Source organism: Mauremys mutica, chromosome 13 (genome assembly GCF_020497125.1).
Source record: "Mauremys mutica isolate MM-2020 ecotype Southern chromosome 13, ASM2049712v1, whole genome shotgun sequence".
NCBI classification, from domain to species: Eukaryota; Metazoa; Chordata; order Testudines; family Geoemydidae; genus Mauremys; species Mauremys mutica.
In genome coordinates, this window is record NC_059084.1 from 15,960,638 (window position 1) to 15,985,228 (window position 24,591).

A 24,591-nucleotide genomic window follows, 5' to 3' on the forward strand; every position below is an offset into this window, starting at 1 on the left:
GTTGTCCTTACTGGAACAGCATCTCAGGTGAGGAAGCAGAAGGCCTCCTGTTTACATCATCTGCGTAGCCCTGAATTCATCTCCAAGATGTGTGTGTTCCTGTCTGGGCCTTTACCCTTGACTGGAAGGATGGATGGGAACACAACCAGTGCCACCGCCTCCTTCACCCTTGCTCCCAGAGCCCTGTAGTCACTGCTGATCTGCAGCTGTATCATTCGTGCCCATGTGGATGAGCAGCATAGAGGGTAGCGGTCAGAGGGATAGATAATTACCTTCCCTATCTTTGACATGTCCAATAGTGAATTCCTCATCTATTCACCTAAATTGCATTATACAATATAGGAGCAAGACTTTAAAATCAATGATAATTACTGCCAAGAACCTAAAGCCATTCCACATTGCTGCAAGTACTTTGATCCCAAGCCATTGTGTTGTGTAGTCTGAACGGGCTAAGGCCTGTCTACTGCTGCCCTCTACCTGATGGAATTACAGCTGTGTGTCAGAGGCCTGTGCTCTTGGAGTAGTTTGGATCCAAGTTTCATCCCTACTGTTGTTACTGTGAAAAGTTACAAGTGGTGAAGATGGTATAGTGTGCTGGCAACAATGAAATCCTAGGTCTCTCTGGATTTATTAGTACCTTTCACTTCTCTAGCAGTGGGACAAGGTCTGACCTGAAGAAGAGCTTGGGGTAGCTCAGAAGCTTGTCTTTTACACTACCAGAAGTTGGTCTAATAAAAGACATTACCTCATCCACCCTCTCTACTATCCTGGGACCAACATAGGCTACTGCTCCATCAACACTGCAATCTTCTATAGCACTTTTATCTGTTGAGTTCAAAACAGTTTACAGCCAATTAACTGAGCTTCACAATACCTCTGTGAGGGTTACATACATTTACAAATAGTTAGTGAGGTGTATTAAGGTTAAATGGCCTACAGAAGGTCTCAATGTGTCAGTAGCAGGGCTAGGGCCAGAACCCAAGAGTGCTGTAACTCATCCCTACATATCAGCATATAGACTTTGGCTCTTGCCTATTTTAGACAAATGCACTGGTTTAACTACATTGATTTAAAACTACCTTGTTAAGCGGTTGTAAGCCCATAATGTAGACTCACTTAATCCAGTTTAACTCTTGCTTGTATTGTTTTACCTTAAATTTTACAGTCCTTCTCAGCCTAAAACAAACAAAAAATTATGGACAATGTTCCTGAGTTTTAATGATACCAACAACTCCTCCCTCCCCCAACAAAATGTGAAAGAACAAAGCAAATCAATGTAATCCACCTAAACAGCATTTGCATGGTCTTAGAAATTAAGATCTCAATGAAAATTCTGGATTTGTGCATCATAACTTTATAATCAGAAATATCAATTGTTATAGCATCTGTGATTATTGCCCTCAGGAAAGGGTGGGTTGGATATTAAATTAATTCAGATAATCCAGCCATGTATACCACTTGGAGGAAAAGTATGTTTAGAGTCATAGACTTTAAGGTCAGAAGGGACCACTGTGATCATCTAGTCTGACCTGCACATTGCAGGCCACAGAACCTCACCCACCTGCCTTGGTAATAGACCCCTAACCTCTGACTGGGTTACCGAAGTCTTCAAATCATGATTTAAAGACTTCAAGTTTCTAATATATGCTTTTAAACATTTTCACTCTTTGTTTTTCTGACTGGACAAGTGCGATATGTGGTGATGGGAAAACCTAGGTGTGAATGTTCTGGAATGGAAACACACACATCCCTTCTAAAATCAGAGTGTTTTCTGATTAATGTAAAATCTAGTGATGGCTTTTGGCCAGTGAACCCTAGAGAAAGCAGAGTCCAGTTTGCACCTGAATCCCCCTGGTAAGTGATGGCAAGCTCATCCACTGCTGTTGGCTGCTCTGTGCTACACCAGCAGTGTAATCTAGCTATAGAGAGAGCATAACTGACCCCAGGCTGCTAGACCAGAGCTTGTCTGCCCAGTGGGATAGAGTCAGAGGTTCTCAAGTATTTTACCATCATGCTCCACTTTTATAATCAAGGCAAACGAGCTCAGGTCCCAATTTCATGTGTGCTGGAGATGATATTCATGTATACTAGTGAAATGCTAGAGTGAGGGTGTAAGTAACCTTTCCCTGACACATTGCAGTGAAAGGGCTGAGCTTGGGGCAGCTGGGGCGTGGGATACTGGAGCCTTGGAGAATATTTGTTTGGGGCAACCTGGAGCAGTCTTATGTTTCCAGCCCAGCGTTCCACCCCTTGAGCTCCCCGTCTGTTTCCCTCCTCCCCCAGCACATTACTGTCTGCAGTCCCCCATCAGTCTGTTCCACTATGAGCCCCTGGTCAGCCTTCGGCTCAACCCCTATGGTGCCCTGTCCAAGCATATCCTCACCTCCATGCCATCAAGGCATTTAGGTGAGTATGCAGATGGGTGCTGGCAGCTCCAGGCAAGCTGGGTAAGGCAGAAGGGGGACAGCAGTAAGGGCAGAGGAGAAGGCAGTGTCCCTGGCCTGCGTGCTGGAGCCCTGGTGGCTGGAAGATCACTGGGAGGCCTTGCTCAGTGGCTGCAGGCTCTCAGAAAGGCTGTTGGAGGAAGCACTGGCGGAAATTCCAGCCAGCCAGAGGCATTTTTTATAATGTAAATAATAAACAAAGCCAGAGTTTTCTGCACCCACCCAAACCCTGTCCTGCTGCCAGCCTGAGAAGGGCTGGTGTAGAGCTGCTGGTGGGCTTGCTTACGCTACACATCTTCCCTGCTACTAGCTTAGCATAACTGGGAAAAGGGGTCATTGCCCGGATTGCCCTGCATCATGCTGACCCTCAGCTGTCTTCAGTTCCTTGTGCCCTTTGCAGCCCAGTGTATGTTAGAGCAGCCTTCAAGCTGCTCTGAAAAAGGCAAGAATGACCATGAAGAAAGCAGCAACAGGACCACACCAGTGCAGAGTAATGATCTGTCACGTTTATAGGTCCTTCCTGGCATTCACTCTAGGTGTTTTGCCCTTTCCCTAGAAACTGGTCCTGAATGTGAACCATGAAACGCACAAGGAGCTGTGTCTTTCCATAGATGTGTGGTGGCCCCTGCTGGAAAAGATGTGTATTGAAGAAGCCATGGGTCGATGGGTGTGACATTAAAGTTCAAGTTTGCTGAAACTTTTCAGAACCATTCTTGGGGTAGAGACCACCCATAAGGCACAATATTGCAGCAGTTATGAAAGCAAGGAAACAGGCATTATAATGGAAATTGTTTTGCAACGCTGACTATAGTGTAACTCTAAAATACATGCTCTGATAGATACTGAATGGTTATTAGAGACACTAACATTGTTCCCTCTATGTTATTCCTATAGATCAGCTTTAGCTCCTCCTCCAGAGGTGCTGTAACTTCTCCTTCTTTTGCCATCTAAGGTCACTGCTACCCTACAGATGTGTGGCCTGCACATCTCTCATATTTGGCTTCCAGATACCAGCATTGTTCCCATAGAAGTGCATCATGTATGTGCACATAGCTTACCTGACTACCAAATCCTTTTATTGCTGCCACCTGTTTTCTACCCTATTATTTTGTTACTTCCTCCTGTGCTGTGTCGTGTCTGAAATTCAGTTGTAAGCACTATCAGACAGGGAGTTTATGTTTTTAATCCCTGGTATAGGCACATAGGACGCATGGGGGGGGGCTGCAAAATAATACATAACAATAGTATAACCATCATTAACTCTCTTGATAGAGATACTGGCATTGTGATAACCTAGTGTGCCCTATAGATACAGGCTTTGTTCCTCTATATGTGCCAACTTCACTACCCTATAGACAGGGGTGCGGGAATAATTTTTATAGTGGGGGTGCTGATGACAGAAACCATGGAAACAGTGTATTTGGTGTTTGTTACTACTTCAAGCTGGGGGTGCAGCAGCACCCCTAGTTCCAGCACCACTGCCTACAGATGCCACTAGGGGTACTATTTTCATCCCAGGTATACTGCTGTGGTACTGTCATCTCCCCTATAGATTCTATACTTGCTCCCCTATCTAGCCTCCAGGCTCCCTGGCTACCACTGAAACCTGTCACCATGCAAGGCACTGAATGTAGCCCTATGCACTCCCTTGCCACTTCAAACGTTATTTCTCCTCCCTTGGTATCCTGCTGTTCATTGATTTAGCTCGTTAGACTGACAACACTTGGCAAAGCAACCCACAGCCTTTCCTGTATGTATACCTGCTCCGGTATCTTTTACTTCATACAGCTGATGAAGTGAGTTCTAGCCCATGAAAGCTTATGCCCAAATAAATGTCTGAGTCTCTAAGGTGCCACAAGGACTCCTCCTTTTGTTTTGTTTTTTCGTACTAGTTACTGTCAGTGCTCTCATCTCCCCTTCCTCATCTAACGTCCATTGTTGAGAAACCCACACAGGGCCCGCCCGCCCGCGGGTCTAATTTCCCACACAAGAGATCTGCATCTAGAAATCTCTCTGTCTAGGTCCCCCTGGTCAGCCCCGCCCCGCCCCGCCCCGAGGCCCTTTCTTACTGCGCCCGCCTGCACCCCGTCCCGTCCGCCAGCCCCCGGACTCGCTTACCGCCGCACTTCCCGCGTTGAGGTGACGTGGGCGGCAGGGCCGGGCTAGTCGGAGCGACAGCGGCGCAAGATGGCGGCCACCACGGGCTCGGGTAAGCGGGGATCGGGTGGCCGGGCCGGGGAGGAGGGACTCGCCGCCGCAGGAGGCGGGGGGAGCAGCTTGTACCGGGGGCCGCGGGGGTGCCCGGCTTCGGCCCAGCGGGCTCCCGTGAGCGGGGGTTCGCCGGCGGGGCGTGTCTGGGGCTGGAGGGGCGGCGGCTGGGGGCGCTAGGCCGGGGGCCCCGGCGTGAGGGGGCTGCTGCTGCTGGGGGCCCCCGTGCTGGCGGGCGAGGTTCCGCGGGGAGGGGCTTAAGGCGGAGCAGCCGCTTGTGGGGGTGGAGGGGTATCGGGGTGGAGGAGGGGCTGCCTTGTGTGCCAGGCTGTGTGTCCGGGGGGGAGGGGTGTTCTGGGGTGCGGGGCTGGAGGAGGGGCTGCCTTGTGTGCCAGGCTGTGTGTCCCGGGGGGGGAGGGGTTCTGGGGTGCGGGGCTGGAGGAGGGGCTGCCTTGTGTGCCAGGCTGTGTGTGTCCCGGGGGGGGGGGTCTGGGGGTGCTGGGCTGGAGGGGGGCTGCCTTGTGTGCCAGGCTGTGTGTCCTGGGGGGGGAGGGGGTTTCTGGGGGTGCCGGGCTGGAGGGAGGGGCTGCCTTGTGTGCCAGGCTGTGTGTCCGGGGGGGGAGGGGTATTGGGGGTGCCGGGCTGGAGGGAGGGGCTGCCTTGTGTGCCAGGCTGTGTGTCTGGGAGGGGGGGGTTCTGGGGGTGCCGGCCTGGAGGAGGGGCTGCCTTGTGTGCCAGGCTGTGTGTGTCCGGGAGGGGGAGGGGTTGGGGGTGCCGGGCTGGAGGAGGTGCTGCCTTGTGTGCCAGGCTGTGTGTGTCCGGGAGCGGGGGGGTGTTCCTGGGGTGCTAAGCTGGAGGAGGGGCTGCCTTGTGTGCTAGGGTGTGTGTCCCAGGGGGGAAGGGCGTTCTGGGGGTGCTGGGCTGGAGGAGGGGCTGCCTTGTGTGCCAGGCTGTGTGTCCCCCTAGGGGGAAGGATGTTCTGGTGGTGCTAAGATGGAGGAGGGGCTGCCTTGTGTGCCAGGCTGTGTCCCTCTGGGGGGAAGGGTGTTCTGGGGGTGCTAGGCTGGGGGAGGGGCTGCCTTGTGTGCCAGGCTGTGTGTCCTGGGGGGGGGGAGTGTTCCTGGGGTGCTGGGCTGGAGGGGGGCTGCCTTGCGTGCCAGGATGGGGTGTTGTTGAGAAGAGGGGCATTCTGGGTTTAGTAGGCTAGAGGAGGGGTGCCTTGTGTACTAGGATGGGTGTCTTTGGGGGAGTAGAGTTCTGGGGGTACCAGGCTGTGGGATGTCAAGATGGTATACCCTTGATAAAACCAGGCTGGAGGAGAATGGGGATGCCTTGTTCCAAGTTGAGGATGTTCTTGGCTGCTTCTCCTTTATCCTTAACATGATTTCTCTTTCTCAAGTATTCAATCCTACTCTTTTATCACTTCTGAGTATGATATTGTTCCCTGATTAACAGGGTTATTAGAGTAAATCTGAAGTTACTAAGGGAGGGTATACATTGGGAATTTATATTGGCATAGCTACATTGGTCAGCTTGTAAAAAAATCCATATCCCCAAGAGACCTAGCTATGCTGACCAAACCCCCTGTGTAGACAGTGCTAGGTTGACCGGAGAATTCTTCTGTCAGCCTAGCTACCATCTCTTGAGGAGGTGGCTTACCTACACTCATGGGAGAACCTCTCCTGTTGGCGTAGGTAGTTTCTACACTGGGAACTTGGCTACACTTAAGATGCTACAGTGGCACTGCTGCGCCATGACAGTGCTTCAGTGTAGACACTACCTACACTGATGGGAGGGATTCTCCCATTGGCAGAGTTAATCCACCTTTCCAAGAGACAGTAGCTATGTCAACAGAAGAATTCTTCCATCAACCTAGCACTGTCTATATGAGGACTTAAGTCGATTTAACTATGCCACTCAGCAGTGTGGAGTTTTCCCACCCCTGACTGACGTAGCTAAACCAAGCTAATGTTTTAGTGTAGATTAGGCCTGAAGCTCTACAGTAGCGCAGCCACAGTGGTTTAAGTATGAATATACTTTGAGACATGACAAATTACAGCACAGAAGGGGGTGGGAGAAATAGAGGAAGGGAGATAGAATCTGTTTCCAAAAGGTGTTGTGTGTTGGCTGAATTGAACTGAACCCTGTGTATTTGGGTGCATTAAGAACAACCATGAGTGAGACCAGATCTACACTAGGAAATTAGGTCGGTATAACTACGTTGCATAGGGGTTTAAAAAATCCACACACTTGAGTGATGCAGCTAAACTGACATAACCCCCAATGTAGACAGCTTCTCCCCTCAACATAACTACCACTTCTCATGAAGGAGTACCACCTATGTGGCATAGGTAGCATGTTCAGTGAAGTGCTCTATGGGTGCTGCTGCAGCATTTTAAGGTAGCTCAGCCCTTCAATTCACAGAAGCTATATAAATTGACTTGGGGGAGAATGTTGAGTCAGCTGAAATCTTTGTGGGGAAACTCAAGAAGACATCTCTTTAGCAGTTCATAAAGGAAAAGCTGTCTATATTGTCATTGGTTATGCCTACCAGAATAGTGCATCTCTCCTAAGGTTGAGCCTTTATCTGTTCTCACTTCTCAGGTACTTATTATCTCAATTCTGGGGTAAAAGTTTAAAATGAGGCTTCAGACACTGGTAACTGGATAAAATAACAATGTGAGTTGGGCCCTGCTTTTTCTTTGTTGATGAAGCAGTGACTTGCAGGTGCTACATATTTGAACACTTTTTTTTTTTCTGTCTAATGCTGTGTAGTGAGACCTGAAAACCCCCAAATCATTTTGGTCACTTATTGGGCTAAAACTGGTATTGTCTAGATGAAATTAGATGTCTTCGTATTCACTTTTGCAGCACATAGCTCTTCACAGGGAGGGCTTGACATAATGTCCTTTACAGGCCTAATATATTTCAAAGACTGAGGATTTTGTGGCTTTTAATTTTGTTGTTAATCTGATTTGAAAGGCTAAACAAACTCTACTAGCATTATCTCTTAGTGTAAATAAACTTCTTTACATCTGTAACTAAATGCCTTACGTTAAAACTGTAAGAATATTCAAAATCTAGTTACAGATTCTACGGGCATTATCTACTTAGTTTCTTCAAGTTGAATGATAAAGTCAGTTTCACTTTCAGGTTCTTGCTCCAGTGTTCGATTTCAAATGTTGCATGAGAATAGTTGGTTTAAAATCTCTGTTGAAATGTAAAATTACATATCCATCCATTAATCATAGGACATTCCCCTTTGAAGTAGCAAATGAACAAATCTTAAGATCTTTCTCTTGGGGTAGCCTATTTCCAAAGACTGTTTAAAGTTTATAAGAACAATGGTTGTAGAGAATCAAGATTTAAAGGGGGGAAAGCCCTGATGTTATAGCAGTGCAGTAGCTACTGCCATAAAGCTTGTATTTTATGCATCTATATATAAAAGTTCGCATAATCCTGATGATATCTCTGTTCTGCCACAAATGTGCTGTATATTTCAGGAGACCATGTTGGAACACTCAGTATAAAACATGAAACTGTGATATGACCTCATCAGGCTCTCTCATGTCATTTCATTCTGGCAGCCATATTTTCCCAATAATCCTTTGCATCTGCTGATTTTTCAATTTATGTCTATCTGGAAGAATAAGGCAAGTGGCTTTCTTTTGAAGCAAGTGCAGATCCATAAATTCACTGTCTGGGTGGACATGAGGGGATGCGCATGAAGAGATGCAGTAGGAGCTATGCAACCAACATTTCATGGAGACAAAATCTAAAACTTTCCTTGGTACCTGGCTTCCACATGACATGGCATTGCACTGTAGGCCAGACCTGAACAATCTTAACTAACCAGTAAAATGTGTTTTGATAATGGGTATGTTGCTTCTTCTGGATCACGTTCTATCTCCATGTAATTCTAAAACAGGGGTGGACAACCTTTTCGGCCCGAGAGCCATATCTGGGTATGGAAATTGTATGGCGGGTCATAAATACTCACAAAATTGGGGTTGGGGGAGGGGTGAGGGCTCTGGCTCTGAGGTGGGGTCAGAAATGAGTTCAGGGTGCGGGAGAGGGTTTGGGGTTGGGGCGGGGCGGTGTAGGCTCTGGGGTGGGGCTGGAGATGAAGGGTTTGGAGTGCAGGAGGGTGTTCTGGGCTGGGACCAAGGGGTTTGGAGGGCAGGAGGGGGATCAGGGATGGGGCGCAGGGGTGTGGCTCGGGGTGCAAGCTTTGAGCGGTGCTTACCTCAAGCAGCTTCCGGAAGCAGCAGCATGTCCCCCCTCCAGCTCCTACGCGGAGGCATAGCCAGGCGTTTCTGCTGCGCGCTGCCCCGTCCACAGGTGCTGCCCCTGCAGCTCCCAATTGTGATTCCCGGCCAATGGGAGCTGCAGGGGTGGCGCTTGAGGCGGGGACAGTGTGCCCAGTGGAGCCCCCTGGCTGCCCCTATGCCTAGGAGCTGGAGAGGGACATGCTGCTGCTGCTTCTGGGAGCCATATGGAGTGGCCTCCGACCATGCTCCCCAACTGGAGTGCCGGAGCGGGGCAAGCCCCAGACTCCGCTCCCCATCGGGAGCTTGAGGACCAGATTAAAATGGCTGGTGGGCCGGATGGGGTCAGGGGGCTGTAGTTTGCTCACCCCTGTTCTAAAAGCTCTGCTTTACTGGCTCTTGTAGTATTGAAAGTGGAGCGTTTGTACTTTAGGTAATATATGGCTAGAGGGGAAAAAAACGGTGCAGGAACTTTGCATGTCAGTAAAGAGCATGTACTAATGGTTATGTTCAAATTTAAATTGCTGCTGGTAGGATGTTGTGTACCTTAACTACTTTTGGCAAAAACTCTTAAAATTCGTATGTAACTTTTTTAACATGGTATGGGAATTCTGAGACTTTGCCCTAACCTCTAATTGTGGAACCTTGGAATATAGGCCAACAACTTAATTTAAATACAACTTTGGGCTTTGTTCAGTTGGTAAATGAAGCAACTGTTTGTTGCTGGTAATAGATCCTGCCATGTGGCCAACAATGCAGTTTTTAGACTCATTTTCAGTAATGTTACAGTGACACTGTAATACTGTTGGTAATGTACACAGTTGATACCGGAAGCTTCATAAGTGTAGTCTTAAGGGTACAACAAGGACCTGGGAAATGAATCTCTTGGGGTTTTCTGTTTGTTTTTTTTCCCTTTTGATTTACCATGGGGCTTTTTGACAAGCAACTTATATCTTATTATCAAAATCTACTTTACTAGTACTTGTTTCACAAAATCCTTGTGAGGTATGCATGTTTATTTGTAAAGCACTTGGATATCTTTGAATGATATCTGTAGCATATAGTGTTTCAGTAAAAGAACTTAGGAGACCAGCCACTTCCTCTTTAACAAAAATACCCAATTTCTCATCTAAAGACAGCACTGTTCCAGAGGATTGGATGGTAGCAATTGTACCTAATATTTAAAAAAGGCTCCAGGGGTGATTGAGAGAATTACAGACCAGTGAGCCTTACATCTACATCTAAGAAATAGGTTGAAACAATAATTAAAAATTGAATAATAATGTTTCTGAAATATCTTGATATGATACGGTCTAACCAGTATGGTTTCTGCAAAGGAAGACACACTTTTATATCTCAGAAGTTTTTTAATGTGTGAATAAAGAATAACTGCTTGAACTTCTTATGTTTAGACTTTCAAAAGGCCTCTGACGAGGTCCCTCATAAGAGACTACAGAAAAATCTAAGGGGTCATGAGGAGAACAGCAGAGTGTTATAATGGATCAAAAACTAGCTATTAGACAGAAAACACTGGGATTAAATGGTCAACTTTCATCATAGCAAAAATTTTAACAGCAGGGTACCTCAAGGTTCCATTTTTAGGTCCAGTGTCATGTAGTAAACTTATTAATGAGATGAGAAAGGTAACAATCTGCAGATAATAGAGAGTTACTTAGTCTAGTCAAGACCAGAGAGGACTGTGCAGCACTTCAGAGGGAGCTAACCAGATTAGGTGAATGGGCACCAAGATTGCATATGAAGTTCAGCATTGCTAAATACAAAATAATACACACTGGAGGGGAAAAAATAAATTACTCATACACCTTACAAAGTTTTGATTTTCCAGAGTTAACACAGTTTGGGATTCTAGACTTCGTTGCAGATGAGTTAAGGCAGTTAAAATCTCTGCCTAATATGCAGCTATAGTTAAAATCAAAGTGTTAGGATGCATAAAGAATAGGATGGAGAATAATATCGAAAATACTATGCTATCATCTAAATCAATAGTGTGTCCTCATCTGGAGTACTGTGTGATAGTATTCCTATCTCAAAAAAGGATTTTGCAGAGTTAGTGAAGGATGACAAGTGATACGGGGCGTGGAAAAATTCTTATGAAGAGATTGAAAAGAAGAGAAATGAATAAGAGGGGACACAATAAATGTACATAAAAAAGGGGTGTGGAGAAGATAGATTGGTAGCTTCTGTTCTTCCTGTTTTGTAACACAAGAACTAAGGTCCATTCAATTAAATCCAAAGATGGCAAATTTAAAACTGGTAAGAGAGTGAGCTTTTTGTGCAATGCATAACTGGCCTGTGGAATTCATTGGCGCTGGATGTTGCTGATGCCAAGAAGTTAGTAAGATTCAAAAAGGGATTAGACATGTATCTGGATAACAAGAATATCCAGAATTATTATAGTTAATGCTAAGTGACTTTGAGCTTCATGGTTTAAGCCAATCTCTAACTACTAGAAAGCAAGATGAGATCTAGCATGGACAGCAAATTATCCCTCATCTGCCTACAGTAGGTTTTTTACAACTTCTTCAGAAGCATTTGGTGTTCGTTACTGAACTAGATGGACCTTGGGCTGATCCAGTATGGCAGTTCCTGTGTGCTTATAAGAAACCTGATATTAAACTGACACAGGATTTTAGCTAAAAATAAAGTTTTGTATCATATTTGCTCTAATCTGCTGGCGTGAACTTCCTGCTGTTTTAAATTAATCTTAATATCCAGATAACACTTGCATTTTATTTTATAATTGAGTACAAAAGGATCAGCTATTTAGAAGCTTTTTTTAATCAAAGGGATTAATTTCAGAAATTCTAGCAGTACTTAAGGAAATTTTTTTTTTTTTTGGAAGGTGGAAGTTTGAGAGAGAATGTTGAACTCAACATCACCAATATTCTTGTTGCATATAAAAACAAATATTTTTGTCTCATAAGAGTTGGTGTAAATATTTTCCCCAAAATATTAGTTTTGAATGACTTTTTTAGTATAATAAATTGTAGCTGTTATGGCTTGTTTCACAGTTTAAAAACTAAGAAACAATGTTGACGTTGCCACTGTCTAATTTGTACTACAAAGTTTTCTTTAGTTTGAGACCTCTTTAATGGAAATGCAAGTCTCTGTAAGCAATTTTAGGGCTTGTGTACACTACAGGTTATTACGATATAACTTATGTTGCTCAGGGGTGTCAGTAAGCCATCTCCCAGAATGACATAAGCTACACCAACCCAAACGCTGGGGTAGACAGCAGTATGGGTATGTCTACACTACCTACCGGATTGGAGGGTAGTGATCGATCTATCGGGGATAAATGTATCGCGTCTCATCTAGACACAGTACATCGATCCCCGAACGTGCTCCCCGTCGACTCAGAACTCCACCAGGGAGAGAGGCGGAAGCGGAGTCGACGGGGGAGCAGCGGCCGTTGATCACGCACCGCGAGGGCATGAAGTAAGTCAATCAAAGTCGATCTAAGAGGTGTCGACTTCAGCTACGCTATTCTCGTAGCTGAAGTTGTGTATCTTAGATCGATTTTCACACACACACACACCACGACCCCCCACCCGGTGTAGACCAGGCCTTCGTCAGCGGGCTAGTGGCTCTCAGGGAGGTGCTTTTATTATGCCTCCAGGAGAGCTGTTGGCAGAGAGCGTCTTCACCAGACACGCTACAGCGGCGCAGTTACACCACTGTAGCACTTCTAGTGTGGACTAGCCCTTAGTCTAATTTGCAAGGAATGCACTTTAGTATAAAATTATGCAACTAGCACTTTATCTTATTCAGAAGTATTTCATAGGGTTTGGGGGCTGGTTAAATATCTCAGTACAAGTCAGTTTCTGTTGTCTTGTTTGAGTACAATGACATGTAAGGGCAACATATGAACTTTAAATTTCCTGGCTTCTTACAGTTTGTGTCATAACCAAAAGCCTTTAATCAAACACTAAATATTGCATCACTTCAAAAGTATTCTGAGGACAAACTTCTGCATCTAAAAGAGTACTTAATTGTGTGATTGTTGGAAAATCTAGCATTTAAAAATAGTTCCAAAGAAGAACTGCAAAAGAATACTTGGAGCGGATATAATTAAGGCTGTAATATCAAACATAACATGGAAAGTAATTTAATACATTTTTTTGCTAGCTGTTTTGTGTATTTAGGTACAAAAGATAAGTTATGGTTGAAAGATGTGATTTCACTTAGGCTAGTTAAATCTGGAGTAATTACGGATGTCAAAGTTAAAATTGGTATGAGAGATCAGAATCTGATAGGTTTCCTCTTTTAAATTAGTTATGTAAAATTATCCTTGACAGAACAAGGACTTGTTTTTGTTAGAGTTCCTAATTACTGAAATGTATTAGCCATAAATTCTTGTGCTTTATTTTATCCCTTACAGTTGAGATAAATCCGTATGTGCCAAAAGATAAATGCTTGTATCTTAACTCCTCTGTAGAAAGAAAAGCTACAGATGTAATCTTTCATTGTTATGCCAATGTAAAACTAACTCTTTACTCTGAAGGTTTGATTCTGTGCATATTGAAATCAATGGTAAAACTCCTTTTGACTTTCATAGTACAGCATCTGTCCGTCAAAGTATTTTGACCATTTCATTGTATCAGAACCTAGTAGCGCTGCTAAAGTACTTTGGTGCTTCCAAAATGCACCCAGTCTTTGAAAAGTCTTTACCTCTGTAAAACATACTGTGCGCTTCAATTTGGTTGTACAAGTGCTGAATCTGGTATCATTTAAATTATATAACTGAAATTTCTTAAGTTGGGAAAGCTCAGAAAAGCAGAGTAATGGACTTTATTTTTTTTGCTTCATCAAATATACATTTGTTTGTGTGTGACTTATTTGAACTACTTTAAGTGTTTTTAATTAAACTAAAAACACTTAAGCCACGTCTACACTACCCGCCGGATTGGCGGGTAGTAATCGATCTATCGGTGATCGATTTACCGCGTTTCATCTAGATGCGATAAATCGATCCCTGAATCGACGCCCGTACTCCACCTCGGCAGGAGGAGTAAGTGGAGTCGATGGGGGAGCCGCGGCAGTCGACTTGCTGCCGTGAGGATGGCCAGGTAAGTCGAACTAAGATACTTCGACTTCAGCAAAGTTGCGTATCTTAGATCAGTTCTCCCCCTTCCCCCCCAGCCCGTGTAGACCAGCCCTTAAAGTATTAAGGCTTTCTGTGCTCTAACTTGTAATACTGTACCTCAGCCTGACAAGATGCAAGAGGTCTAAGAGTTAACGTATGCCCTGTTAATTTTTTTGTATTTAAGTGGTTTGCTAGGAGTTGAATTTTGGAATGTTTTAAGACCCTTTTTCAAACTAGGACTTTCGTATATCTGCCTGGAAGCATATTTTTCTTTCTTAATACAAAAATTATCTTAGATTCTGACTGACAGGATTTTTTGCTTTATCAGTCTTCTGCATCCTTAATTTATTCTGTTGTGCCTGGGTTTGGCAGGTCATTGTTGGAAGGCAACTTAAAATCTGGGATGACTTGATAGATAATTACTTACCAAGAATCAATTTTAGTCTGCTGCTGCTGCTTGGTGGAATTCTGAGGAGCAAAGGCGCTGTACCACTTAGCACTTGAAATGCATCTTCATAACCATAAGGCTAGCAACTCTTCATTAGGAACTTGAGATCTATAGAAATAAGGCTTCTCCACTTATGGCTGGCAAGTGGATTTTTTTTTCCAATCCCCGCTGTAAAACTAAATGTCCTTCATGGGGTTTGTCAGAGGTAGTAAACAAAAGTCTAAGATTGAGGCCAGGTGTGCACAAATTACTCAAGACTTAAAATTTATATCCAGTTTATAAACCCATGAAACTGGTGATTTAACATTCAGTGTTGCTATAGTTAAGTCTCTAGCAGGTTCACTGTGGTAATCTTTCTCCTTTTGCTCTGAAGTTTATAATTATAATAATTTCTCTTTGGACTATTTCCATGAGGTCTGCAGGCAGTAAACTAAGATGATGTAGATTTTTCTCCTACCTTTTGTGTCATAATTTAAATGAAATTTGAAGCTGCTGCTCAGAGTATTCTGGTTCATAAAGAATTGGCTAAATTAAAATTTATAATCTGAAGCCTGTTTTGGTGATGTAGTTATTAAAACTTGGACTAAACTACTTATTTCTTCTGTATTCTGTTTTTGTATTGAAGGGCTGTTAAAGCAAACAGGTTTGTTTTGTTTTTGTGTTGTCAGTCTCCATAACTACACTTAATAACAAAAATTATGCAGGTATTTGGCATATGTGGAAAATGCAGATGACTCACTCTTGAGTCAGCTGCTGTAGGAATACTTTTCTGTCATAGAACTTGCCCCGGATTTAGCTTGCAAAAGTAACTTGGCAAATACTGAATATGCACAGAACAGATAAGAACATATTTTAGGATGTATGATTGGATAACTAACAGTTTTCTCATCTTCCTACTCTTTCCTCATCCCCTCATTAAATTCACAAATTGATCTTCATCAATTTGTATGTTTTTTTGAACTTCATTCAAGTACCAAGTTAGGACCAAACTTCCACAGATGCTGTATGCTTTAGCATGCAGACAGAAGATGCCTTTGTACAGGCTGTACTAGGGTAAGACACTGATTTCTCTCCCCCCCCCAGCCCCGAACAGGGGTTTTCCAGTTTTTTTATATAGTGTGAAATCAACATTTTGATAGTGCCTCATGGACCCACCTCTTTGCAGTTGTGACACTTGCAACTAAAAAAATTCTGTAGCAGTAATACTGTTTGTTTTTAGCCTTTTTTCTTTTTTTTTCTCTCATGTGATACAGCAGTTAGGAAGAAGGAAGCCCTATGACCAGCCAGCTCTCTCTGGACCACCAGCGATCCACAGACTAGTTTACTTGCTGCTCTACAATCTTTTATTTCTAGGACCCTTGCTATTCATTGCTCTGACTCATTCTGAATCAGAGTATTTGGAAGAGCCCTACAACAATGTTGCCATCTGTTTCCATAAGAACTTATATTAATATCACACACACTCTCCCTCACGCCTGATTAAGGTTTCAAAGTCCAGCACACTCAGGTTAGGAAATGATGGAGTTAATGTTGCCGTTTGAACTTTAGTTTGACTTTCCTGTGCATTTACATTATGATAGTCTTTAATCAAATGATCGCATACTGCTTTCTTCCCACAGGATTCCTGCCGTATTCAGTGCACAGAATTGATGGTGCTCACTGACTGGGTAGCTATTCAATATTTCCTTTTATCCTTGTCAGTATGTGGCTCCAAGCCTTACCACAAACCATCCAAACCTTGCACTGAATACAGAACTAACTTCATCTTGGGCTCTTCTGTGGTGTCTGCATATCTTAATGAATTATTTTCATACCACTCAGTGAGATGAGGTGGTGGTATTATCCCTGCTTTACAGATGGTGAATTGAGGCGGAATGATATTAAGGCCAAATTTGTCAAGTGTTATAATTTTAGATGCCCAATATGAGACAACTGACAGGTGTGTGTGTCCAGGTTACTTGGCATTCTTATGTCAGTTCAAGGGTTTGGATTTTTTTGTTTTTTAATGTATATTGTAGAGGTTTGAGGATTAGGACTTTGATTCCACAACAAAATCAGAATTGGCATTCAGTCCCTTTTAGGTTTCTGAGACACTTGAGGGAGACTTTAAAGACACTAAAGTTGTCCTACTCTAAGCACTCTCGTATGCAATGTGACAACCCTTCCAGGTTCTCAGGCAGTCAAAGGAGATATTTTCAAGGCTCTTGCTTTGCCTGTTCCCTCGTGTCATGTACTAGAGATGTTTCTTGAGCACTAGATGAGCTTATTCATCACTGAGAACATTTTAGTCCCATAAACAGAATGTCTGTTTCTTCTATGCTAACCAACAGGTGAGGCTGGAGAAGGGGACTAGGCATTCTCTTCAGTCATATTGCATGTTATGCAACTATTCAATAGTTAACCTTTTGGTATTTCTGTAAACAAAAATTTATTGAGAAGGTCAAGTGGAAAATAACTCCATTAGCGTTCTCTGTCCTATCAATGCATCTTTGTTTCTCTTAGGACTGTTCTTAAGCATGTGCTGTGAGCAAATAAAAGAACATGACAGAGAATAGGATTTATTCAGGATTCTTAATGGCTGTGGCTTGGTCTTGAAGGGAGAGTCACTTAGCCTCTCTGTGTCTTAGTTCCCCATCTGTGAAATGGTACTGATAATGGTTCCCTACCTCACAGAGGTGTTGTGGCATAAGTTTGTTAAAGATGGTGAGGTGCTCAGATATTATAATTTTGGGGGCCCACATAAGTACTTTAGCTAGATCTTGCACTGATGAAGTCCACTAAAATTAATTTCAAATTAACTTGTTTATGTTACAAAACAGATTGATTTGCTACTTTTAAAAAGCTCTGGAAAGATTCATAGATGTCCAGGCTCTTACAAAATGTTGTAGCTTCTAACTTTTATCTTCTAAATCAAATGGACATAAAGTAGGAAGATAGACTATAAGGAAGCAGGAAGTAAATATGCTGCTTACATCTCTGAATACACAGAGGTCCTCTTCCTCCTCTGGCTGTATGCACTAATGCAGAGCCTAGCTGCCTTGGCTCACTAGCATGATTTTTGTATCCCCCCCGCCCCCCCCCCCCAAAGACGACTCCTTGTTTCCACTTACTTTTATATTTAATGTCTGATCTTGTATCTTCCTCACAGCATGAAAATACTGCCACTCAGAAATATTGCTGTTTCTCAAGGTTTTGGTCTAAATGTTTTGACATAGGATTATCAAAAGTAGCAGTCCAATTATCCAGTCTTATATCACTGCCAAATACTCTTAGTTCAAAGTTTTTCTGATTCTTTTTAGGAGTAAAAGTTCCTCGTAATTTTCGACTGTTGGAAGAACTTGAAGAAGGTCAGAAAGGAGTAGGAGATGGTACAGTTAGCTGGGGTCTTGAAGATGATGAAGATATGACACTTACAAGATGGACAGGAATGATTATTGGGCCTCCAAGAGTAAGCATCAACTTTCAGATATAAATGCCAGCGTCACTCAAAATTCTGCTTTCCTCTCCTTTTTTTTTTTTTTCCCTTGCAGACATTCTCATGCATGTATCTGAGTGGGTACGTGTATGCAACCAGATTCATTTGGCATATAAATTGGGGTTGATATGCCAGTATATCTTTCTGCTTATGACTTTAAACAATGCTAATACCTTTTAATTGATTAGCTCTGTTACACAAGTGACATTCACATTTACAGATTAATTTACACAGTAATTTTCTAGTGTCCTGTAGCCCTGAATTACAGCAAAGTCTCAAAGCCTTTAAGAGTTAAATATGGAGCTAATACTGGTAATATCTCATTAGCCAGTCCTTCTATATTAACATATTTTGCCTTAGTTCAGTTTTGGTCATCGCTTTAGGTAGTTTCTTGAGTATTTGGGGGGGGTGGTATTTCTATTGCAGCAAAACTTTAAAGTTTTAAAGTTTCAGCTAACTCAGAAAACTCTTATTAGAATTTGAGATTCTAGCCATAAACTAAATTGTGCTTTTGACTTTATCACCTGTCTCCCAATCTGCGTATATAATATGCCTCAGAGTGGCTTTTTATAATGCTACCATGCTCTTTACAGTAATACTGCAGCTGGAGAGTATCTGTCCTCCTGTTTAGAGAGGTTAGTAAAAAGGACATCTTGATGATAGCAGTACGGCTATGTTATCACTATGTGTGAGACAAATAATTAGGTTTAGTGTTTCCGTATCATTTGATATTTTCAAAGTACCTTACGTACTAACCTCATGGTCTTGCAGTCTGAAACCTACAGTGGTGACAAGCTTAGTATCTCATAGCTAGTCCAAAACATGGCTGCTATGATGGTTCTTCAGAGCTATGGTCCATGTCACTACACTCTGGCTGTAGTGGACAAATTGGACTAATTTATTTGGGCAGGAACGTTGTTGATGTCTCTACAGTGGGGTGAGCCCCTTTAGGCCTCTAGGCCCTACCATCTATGGAATGGCCCCATAGGTGATTCCTTATCAGTTAGTGATTGGTTTCTGCTGTGTCTCATGAGGCTTTCTGTACTTTTTAACAATATAGAAGGATAATGTAACTATATGTTCTCATCCATATGTCATATCCTTTTTTTAATCCTATTAAACTCTTGGCCTCTACTTTGCAGTAGTAAATTCCACATGTCTTTTATGCATTATGTGTATCTTAAAACAAAAACACACACACAAACCTTCCTCATCGCTCTTGCGGCCTTCCAGTTTCACTGACTATCCCCTTGCTCTTTTACCATGGAAAAATAAATGTGAGTGCCTACTACCTTCACTATATTAAGTAATCCCAGTCTTTTCAACCTATCATTATATGGAAGCCTTCAGGTGCTCTCATTGCCTATATCTGCACCTGTCTATTTGTAGCCATTTCTGAGATAGGGTGACTGTGACCGAACATAATACTCCAGCTGAGGGTTTACCGTTCAATTAGAGACAAATCAACTTAGTGTAGACTTTGTTTTGACACTTCAGGTGTTCTGAGAGAAGGTCTTCCATGAAGATTTGGGGATAAATGGTGTGTCAACCTCAGTGTTGGCTGTAAATATTTTTATTGACTATAGACACTTACATGATCCTATCTTTTAGTACTTGTCATTCAACGGTCTTGTATTAAACAAATATTTAAAAAGAGACTGAAATTTGCACACACCTGTGTGCTTTTACCATGGAAGTGTTGTCATGGGAGCAAAGTACAGTGAAGTGATTCTGATGTCAGAATTGTGTAGGATAATCCAATCTGTCTTGAGGTGACAACTTTTTGCCTCGGTTCACAACTATCTTCTGTTTTTCACCTTTCCTGTCTGACACCTTTTAAAAAAATCTCTCCTACCAAAGCCATTAGAAAATCCTGCTCTGCATAACTGACCACTGGATGTCACTGTTGCATGGAAAGACGGCTGCAGATGCATTTGTGTGTGTACCTGTCTATGAATACAGTGACTCTTCCTTGAGTTTCAAACTGGCAGGTTCTAGTTTACTAGTAACAGATATGTATGTGCGTCTGTCTCTTTACTCTAAATCTTGTAATAGATCATATCCCAGTGCTTGCTGGCCACTTTCTCAATCTGTCCTTAGTCAAATTGCGCCATAATTGTGAAGAGATTACACTTAAGCGTGTGTTTACATAGGGGAGAGCTCTCTCAATGTAAAATCCTAGCGGAGACAAGGCATAAGTATTTTTTACCTCAATGTACCTACACAAGAATGACCATACTGGGTCAAACAATGGTCCATCTAGCACAGTATCCTGTCTTCCATCAGTGGCCAATACCAGATTATTCAAAGGGAATGAACAGAACAGGACAATCATGACGTGATCTGTACCCTGTTGTCTTGTCCCAGCATCTGGCAGTCAGAGACTTAGGGACACCCTGAGCATGGGGTTGCATCCCTTACCATCTTGGCTAGTGGCTATTGATGGACCTGTCCTCCGTGAACTTACCTAATTCTTTTTTGAATCCATTTGTAGTTTTGGCCTCCACAACATCCCCTGACTGTGCATTGTGTGAAGTAGTTCTTCCATTTGTTTGTGCACCAAGGTGATTCCCCAGGTTGGGGGTGTACAGTTGATTTTTGATTAGCTGTGTTAAAGTAAAAACTGCCTGTGGCTTATCTCCAGTAGGATTTTACATAGAGAGCCCTCTGTGTGAAAACACACAGCATTATGTTGGAGTGCCCGTATACTTGCATGATGACAGAACTTGTAGTTTTTGAGCCATTCTCGTCTTTTGGCATTCAGAGCCATGTTGACTCAACAGGAATCTGTGCTCAGATTTCCCAGTCTGGAGACTTTCTGATCTATCCAGGCCTCCCCCCTTTGTGGCTTTCTGTCATGCTCCCTTCATTGTTACCTTTTACAGCTGGAATCCCTCCCTGACCCAGTCTACCATGTGAACACTTAAAACTCCTGTAGTTTCTGGTTAGCTTCCCCCTCCCCTCCCCCCTACTCCATTAGTTGTCCTAATTCCTCTCCCCACTGTCTTAAATCATCTTTAAAAATTGCAAAACAACAAGGTATATTCTTCAGTCCCTGTACATTTTGTTATGTCCTCCTTTCCACATGTTTAGCTAGATTGTACGTGCCTGTGGGTAGGGATTGTCTTACACTGTGCTGGTGCCTTACAGACATAATTGCTATGAAAAATAATAATCCTTTGATTCCTGGTCTGAAGATGGGGAGTGACCCGTGAATGTATTGTGATTTGGAGCATTCTCCTTATCTCCCCACAACTCTCACTTCGGCGAGTTATGAATACGGTGCAAAAATCGAGGTCTAGCTATAGTTTTTACAGAAAATTGGGTTCAAATAGCTAGCTAATATAAAGCATTGGTTTCATTTCCGAGGTAATCTAGCCCATTGAACCTACAATTCAAAACTGCATATGCCTTTGAATTGCCTAGTATGAAACTGAAGTCTATGGAGAGATACTGGATTACTTTACTCTAAATTAATCTCCAAGCAGGGATGTCGGTTATATTCCATAATCTGATAAACAGATGATAGTTTAAGTATTGGTGTGCAGTATGACAAGCTTTGTCTATGTTGGGCACTAAGTGAATTTTTCTGGCAATTTTCAGAGTGTAGCTTAGCAAATGTGAAAACATCCGCCATGTGTGTCGCACTTAAACTTTGTGTCCCTGATGACTATTGTAATTGAGTGATTCTAATAATGCCTGACACAGATGTTCCTCTCTTCCAGACAATTTATGAAAACAGAATATACAGCCTTAAAATAGAATGTGGGCCTAAATATCCAGAAGCACCTCCATTTGTAAGATTTGTAACAAAAATTAATATGAATGGAGTAAATAGTTCTAATGGAGTGGTAAGTTGTTTTGTTTTTTTTCTGTTTATGTTAACATGGTTTAAACATTGAGCGTTAATTTGAACCTACATCTTTACTCAGGTGTTTCTTAACAAAATACTTTGCTTTCTTTTTGAGTAGTGGAAGAGGGGAGGTGTAAGGTAATTGTCATCAAATATGTTTCAGTAATTTAAAGATATTGCTAACAGCTCCTCTCTTTTGCCTTAGCAGCACTCAGGTTGTTACACAGTATGAGCATTTATTAAGCTTGAAAGGAAACTAAACATATGTTAATTTTTTCAAACTTGCTGGCAGTAACTTGATTAAAAACCACCATGTCTGATAAGCAGCTATATTTTTTGGACTCCGAGGACTGACAGGAGTGGTGTTTTTTGTCTATTTTTAGGTGGATCCCAGAGCCATATCAGTCCTAGCAAAATGGCAGAATTCTTATAGTATCAAAGTTGTTCTGCAAGAGCTTCGGCGTCTAATGATGTCTAAAGAAAATATGAAACTTCCTCAGCCACCTGAAGGACAATGTTACAGCAATTAATTTAAAAAACAAAAACAAATCATGCCCCTTTATTCAATTTAAGCTGTCTTCATTTTCCACAGTAGTAAATTTTCTAGATGCATCTTGTAGACCTCAAAGTACTGGAAAAGAAGGTCCCATTCAAAGGAAGTTTATCTTGAGATACTGTAAATGATACTAATTTTTCATTTGAAATATAAGTTGTGCTATAACAAATAATCCTGTCATGTGTAACCACTGTCCACATAGTTGAACTTCTGGTATCAAGAAAAGTCTATTTAAATTTATTACTGTCAAGACCAGTGTGGCACATTTTATTCAACTGTGAAAACATATATCACACAATCACCTTGCTGTGTGTTTGGCCTGGGTTAGTTTTTTTTTGTTTTTTTTTTTCCTTTCTCTGTCTTTTGCAATAGAGTTGAAGCTCAGGGCTATTTATTAGAATAGACACAAAGGTTTTAGCTTCCAGGACTATGCTGGGCTTTGTGGACTACTAATGGGGATGTGTGCTAACCTCCAATCATCCCTCCCTTTGTGCTATCTCTAGTAAAGGCTGAATGTGACTGTGGTTGGTTTTATTTTTTACGTCCTAGTAATGTAGGGCAGGCTTTTCTTCTTCCCTTTGGCCAAGGCACAGATTGTATTCTCTTCCTTCCCCCCTCCCCCAATAACATGGGCCTTGGGTGAGAGATTCAGGGTTTTTTCAATCTTTCCTCTCCCCCATCTTCCTAGAGGGGGTGCTGCTTTATTTTTGCCCCTTTTGTGACTCTTCTCCTTACCCCTGGCCAGTGGCCAGCAGGGGAAAGTGTCTGGGCAATCACCTGACCTGTCCCCTCATGCTTGTTGTTTTGTTTTTGCAATGAATTTAGTCTTCACCAGCCTGGGAAACAAGAGTATCTATTCTGCTCGCAAACTTGGATCTCCCTTGCCCCCATGGCACTGCTGCCACACCGCCAAGCTGGCCATGGCTGATGTTATTAGATAGGCTTTTGACATGGTGAAAAGCGTGGTAATTTACCAGGATTGCTTGGATTTGCTAGCTGCCAAACTTTAATGGGGAAACTCTGCATGTAGAAATTCTAAACACACACTCCAATACAACCAGTCAAATTTCGGTGCTTCAAAATTGACCTGAGGCTGTTAACTAATAAACAGTGCACTTACTTTTGGCCCTTTTTAAAGACCTGACAATTAGAGACAAATCAACTTAGTGTAGACTTTGTTTTGACACTTCAGGTGTTGTGAGAGAAACTCTTCCATGAAGATTTGGGGATAAATGGTGTGCACAGCAGATTAGAGAGAGATCTTACTGGCAATGCTTCCTGGCAAATCACTGCCCTTTCTGACTTACTGTTTTGGACCACAAACTGCTGATATGTGGATGCAAGCTTAAATACAAACAACCTAGTGTGTCCTAAGTTTTATGACAAATTCAGTGTTTGTGTAAAAAACCACACTTTAAAGCAGTGGCTATCAAATCAATGAACAATTGATGTTTCCATTAACTCTTTTGAGGAAAATATTAGTTGTAAGGATTTAACATCCTCTGTAATTAAAGTTTAACATAACAGTATTCCATAAGCAGCCTTTTTATTGTATCAGACCATTGCCTGATTTTAATATAATAAAAAGTGTGCATTAATATGACAAGGCTTTAATTGTATTTATGTTTAAAATTTTGATCACTTAGGGAAATCTTGAAATGTTTTGGAGTATCTTGTTACAGATCATAATATGGTGATCTGATTTAATAGTAAAATGTGAAAAATTTTGCGTATAACTTAATGTTGTGTGGTGAAAGAAACAACCGTCCTGATTTGAGTGTGCTGCTGCCTCCTTGAGAGTACTGTGTAAAGGAGGATTTTACATGAGTCGTATCAGTGTGATGGTTTAGGTTAAAGCCAGACCCAAAATAATTGGAGTGTCCTTCCTGTGATGATCTTAAGGAACAGCTGAAATAGAAACTCCTTCAAACAGAAAACTTCTACACTGGTGCCTACCACAATGGCCTCATTTGCTGCAGTCTCTCTGAGAGAATGAAATCCAGGCATTGCAGCCTGTTCTGTTCTACTATCTGTGTAGCCACAAAAGGAAGAAAAGGTGAGGGGGACTCAAAGCTGGAAAGTCAATTAGTCAGATTCATTCCTATCATAAGATTTTGTCCTTCTCTCTGTAATAGTGTATTCTGCAAAGCTGGATTTCTGTTCAGAACTTCATATCCCCTATTTTTATCTGCGATTTGGTATTTCTGGCTATGAAGAGAGCCTTATTTGAAA

General features: G+C 42.5%; 1 protein-coding gene across 2 annotated transcripts; it reads left to right on the forward strand.

Moving 5' to 3' along the window:
- The first annotated feature begins 4,527 nt into the window (after positions 1 to 4,527).
- On the forward strand, positions 4,528 to 23,962 carry LOC123348180 (ubiquitin-conjugating enzyme E2 variant 1). Of its 2 annotated transcripts, XM_044985626.1 has the most exons (5): positions 4,555 to 4,653; positions 16,095 to 16,142; positions 17,775 to 17,923; positions 21,676 to 21,801; positions 22,187 to 23,962. In XM_044985626.1, exons 3-5 carry the CDS (start codon positions 17,879 to 17,881, stop codon positions 22,331 to 22,333), a joined length of 318 nt encoding a protein of 105 aa, XP_044841561.1. In that variant the 5' UTR covers positions 4,555 to 4,653; positions 16,095 to 16,142; positions 17,775 to 17,878; the 3' UTR covers positions 22,334 to 23,962. The 2 variants fall into 2 exon arrangements, with proteins under 2 accessions (XP_044841560.1, XP_044841561.1); XM_044985625.1 differs by lacking the exon at positions 16,095 to 16,142 and having other exon boundaries at positions 4,528 to 4,653.
- Positions 23,963 to 24,591: the final 629 nt, after the last annotated feature.

Excerpts from the sequence above, each read along its gene's own strand:
- LOC123348180 (XM_044985625.1), top strand. The coding sequence starts at position 4,632 with ATGGCGGCCACCACGGGCTCGG. Across the intron at positions 4,654-17,774 it reads GGCGGCCACCACGGGCTCGG|GAGTAAAAGTTCCTCGTAAT; the intron begins GTAAGCGGGGAT and ends GATTCTTTTTAG. Across the intron at positions 21,802-22,186 it reads TAAATAGTTCTAATGGAGTG|GTGGATCCCAGAGCCATATC; the intron begins GTAAGTTGTTTT and ends GTCTATTTTTAG.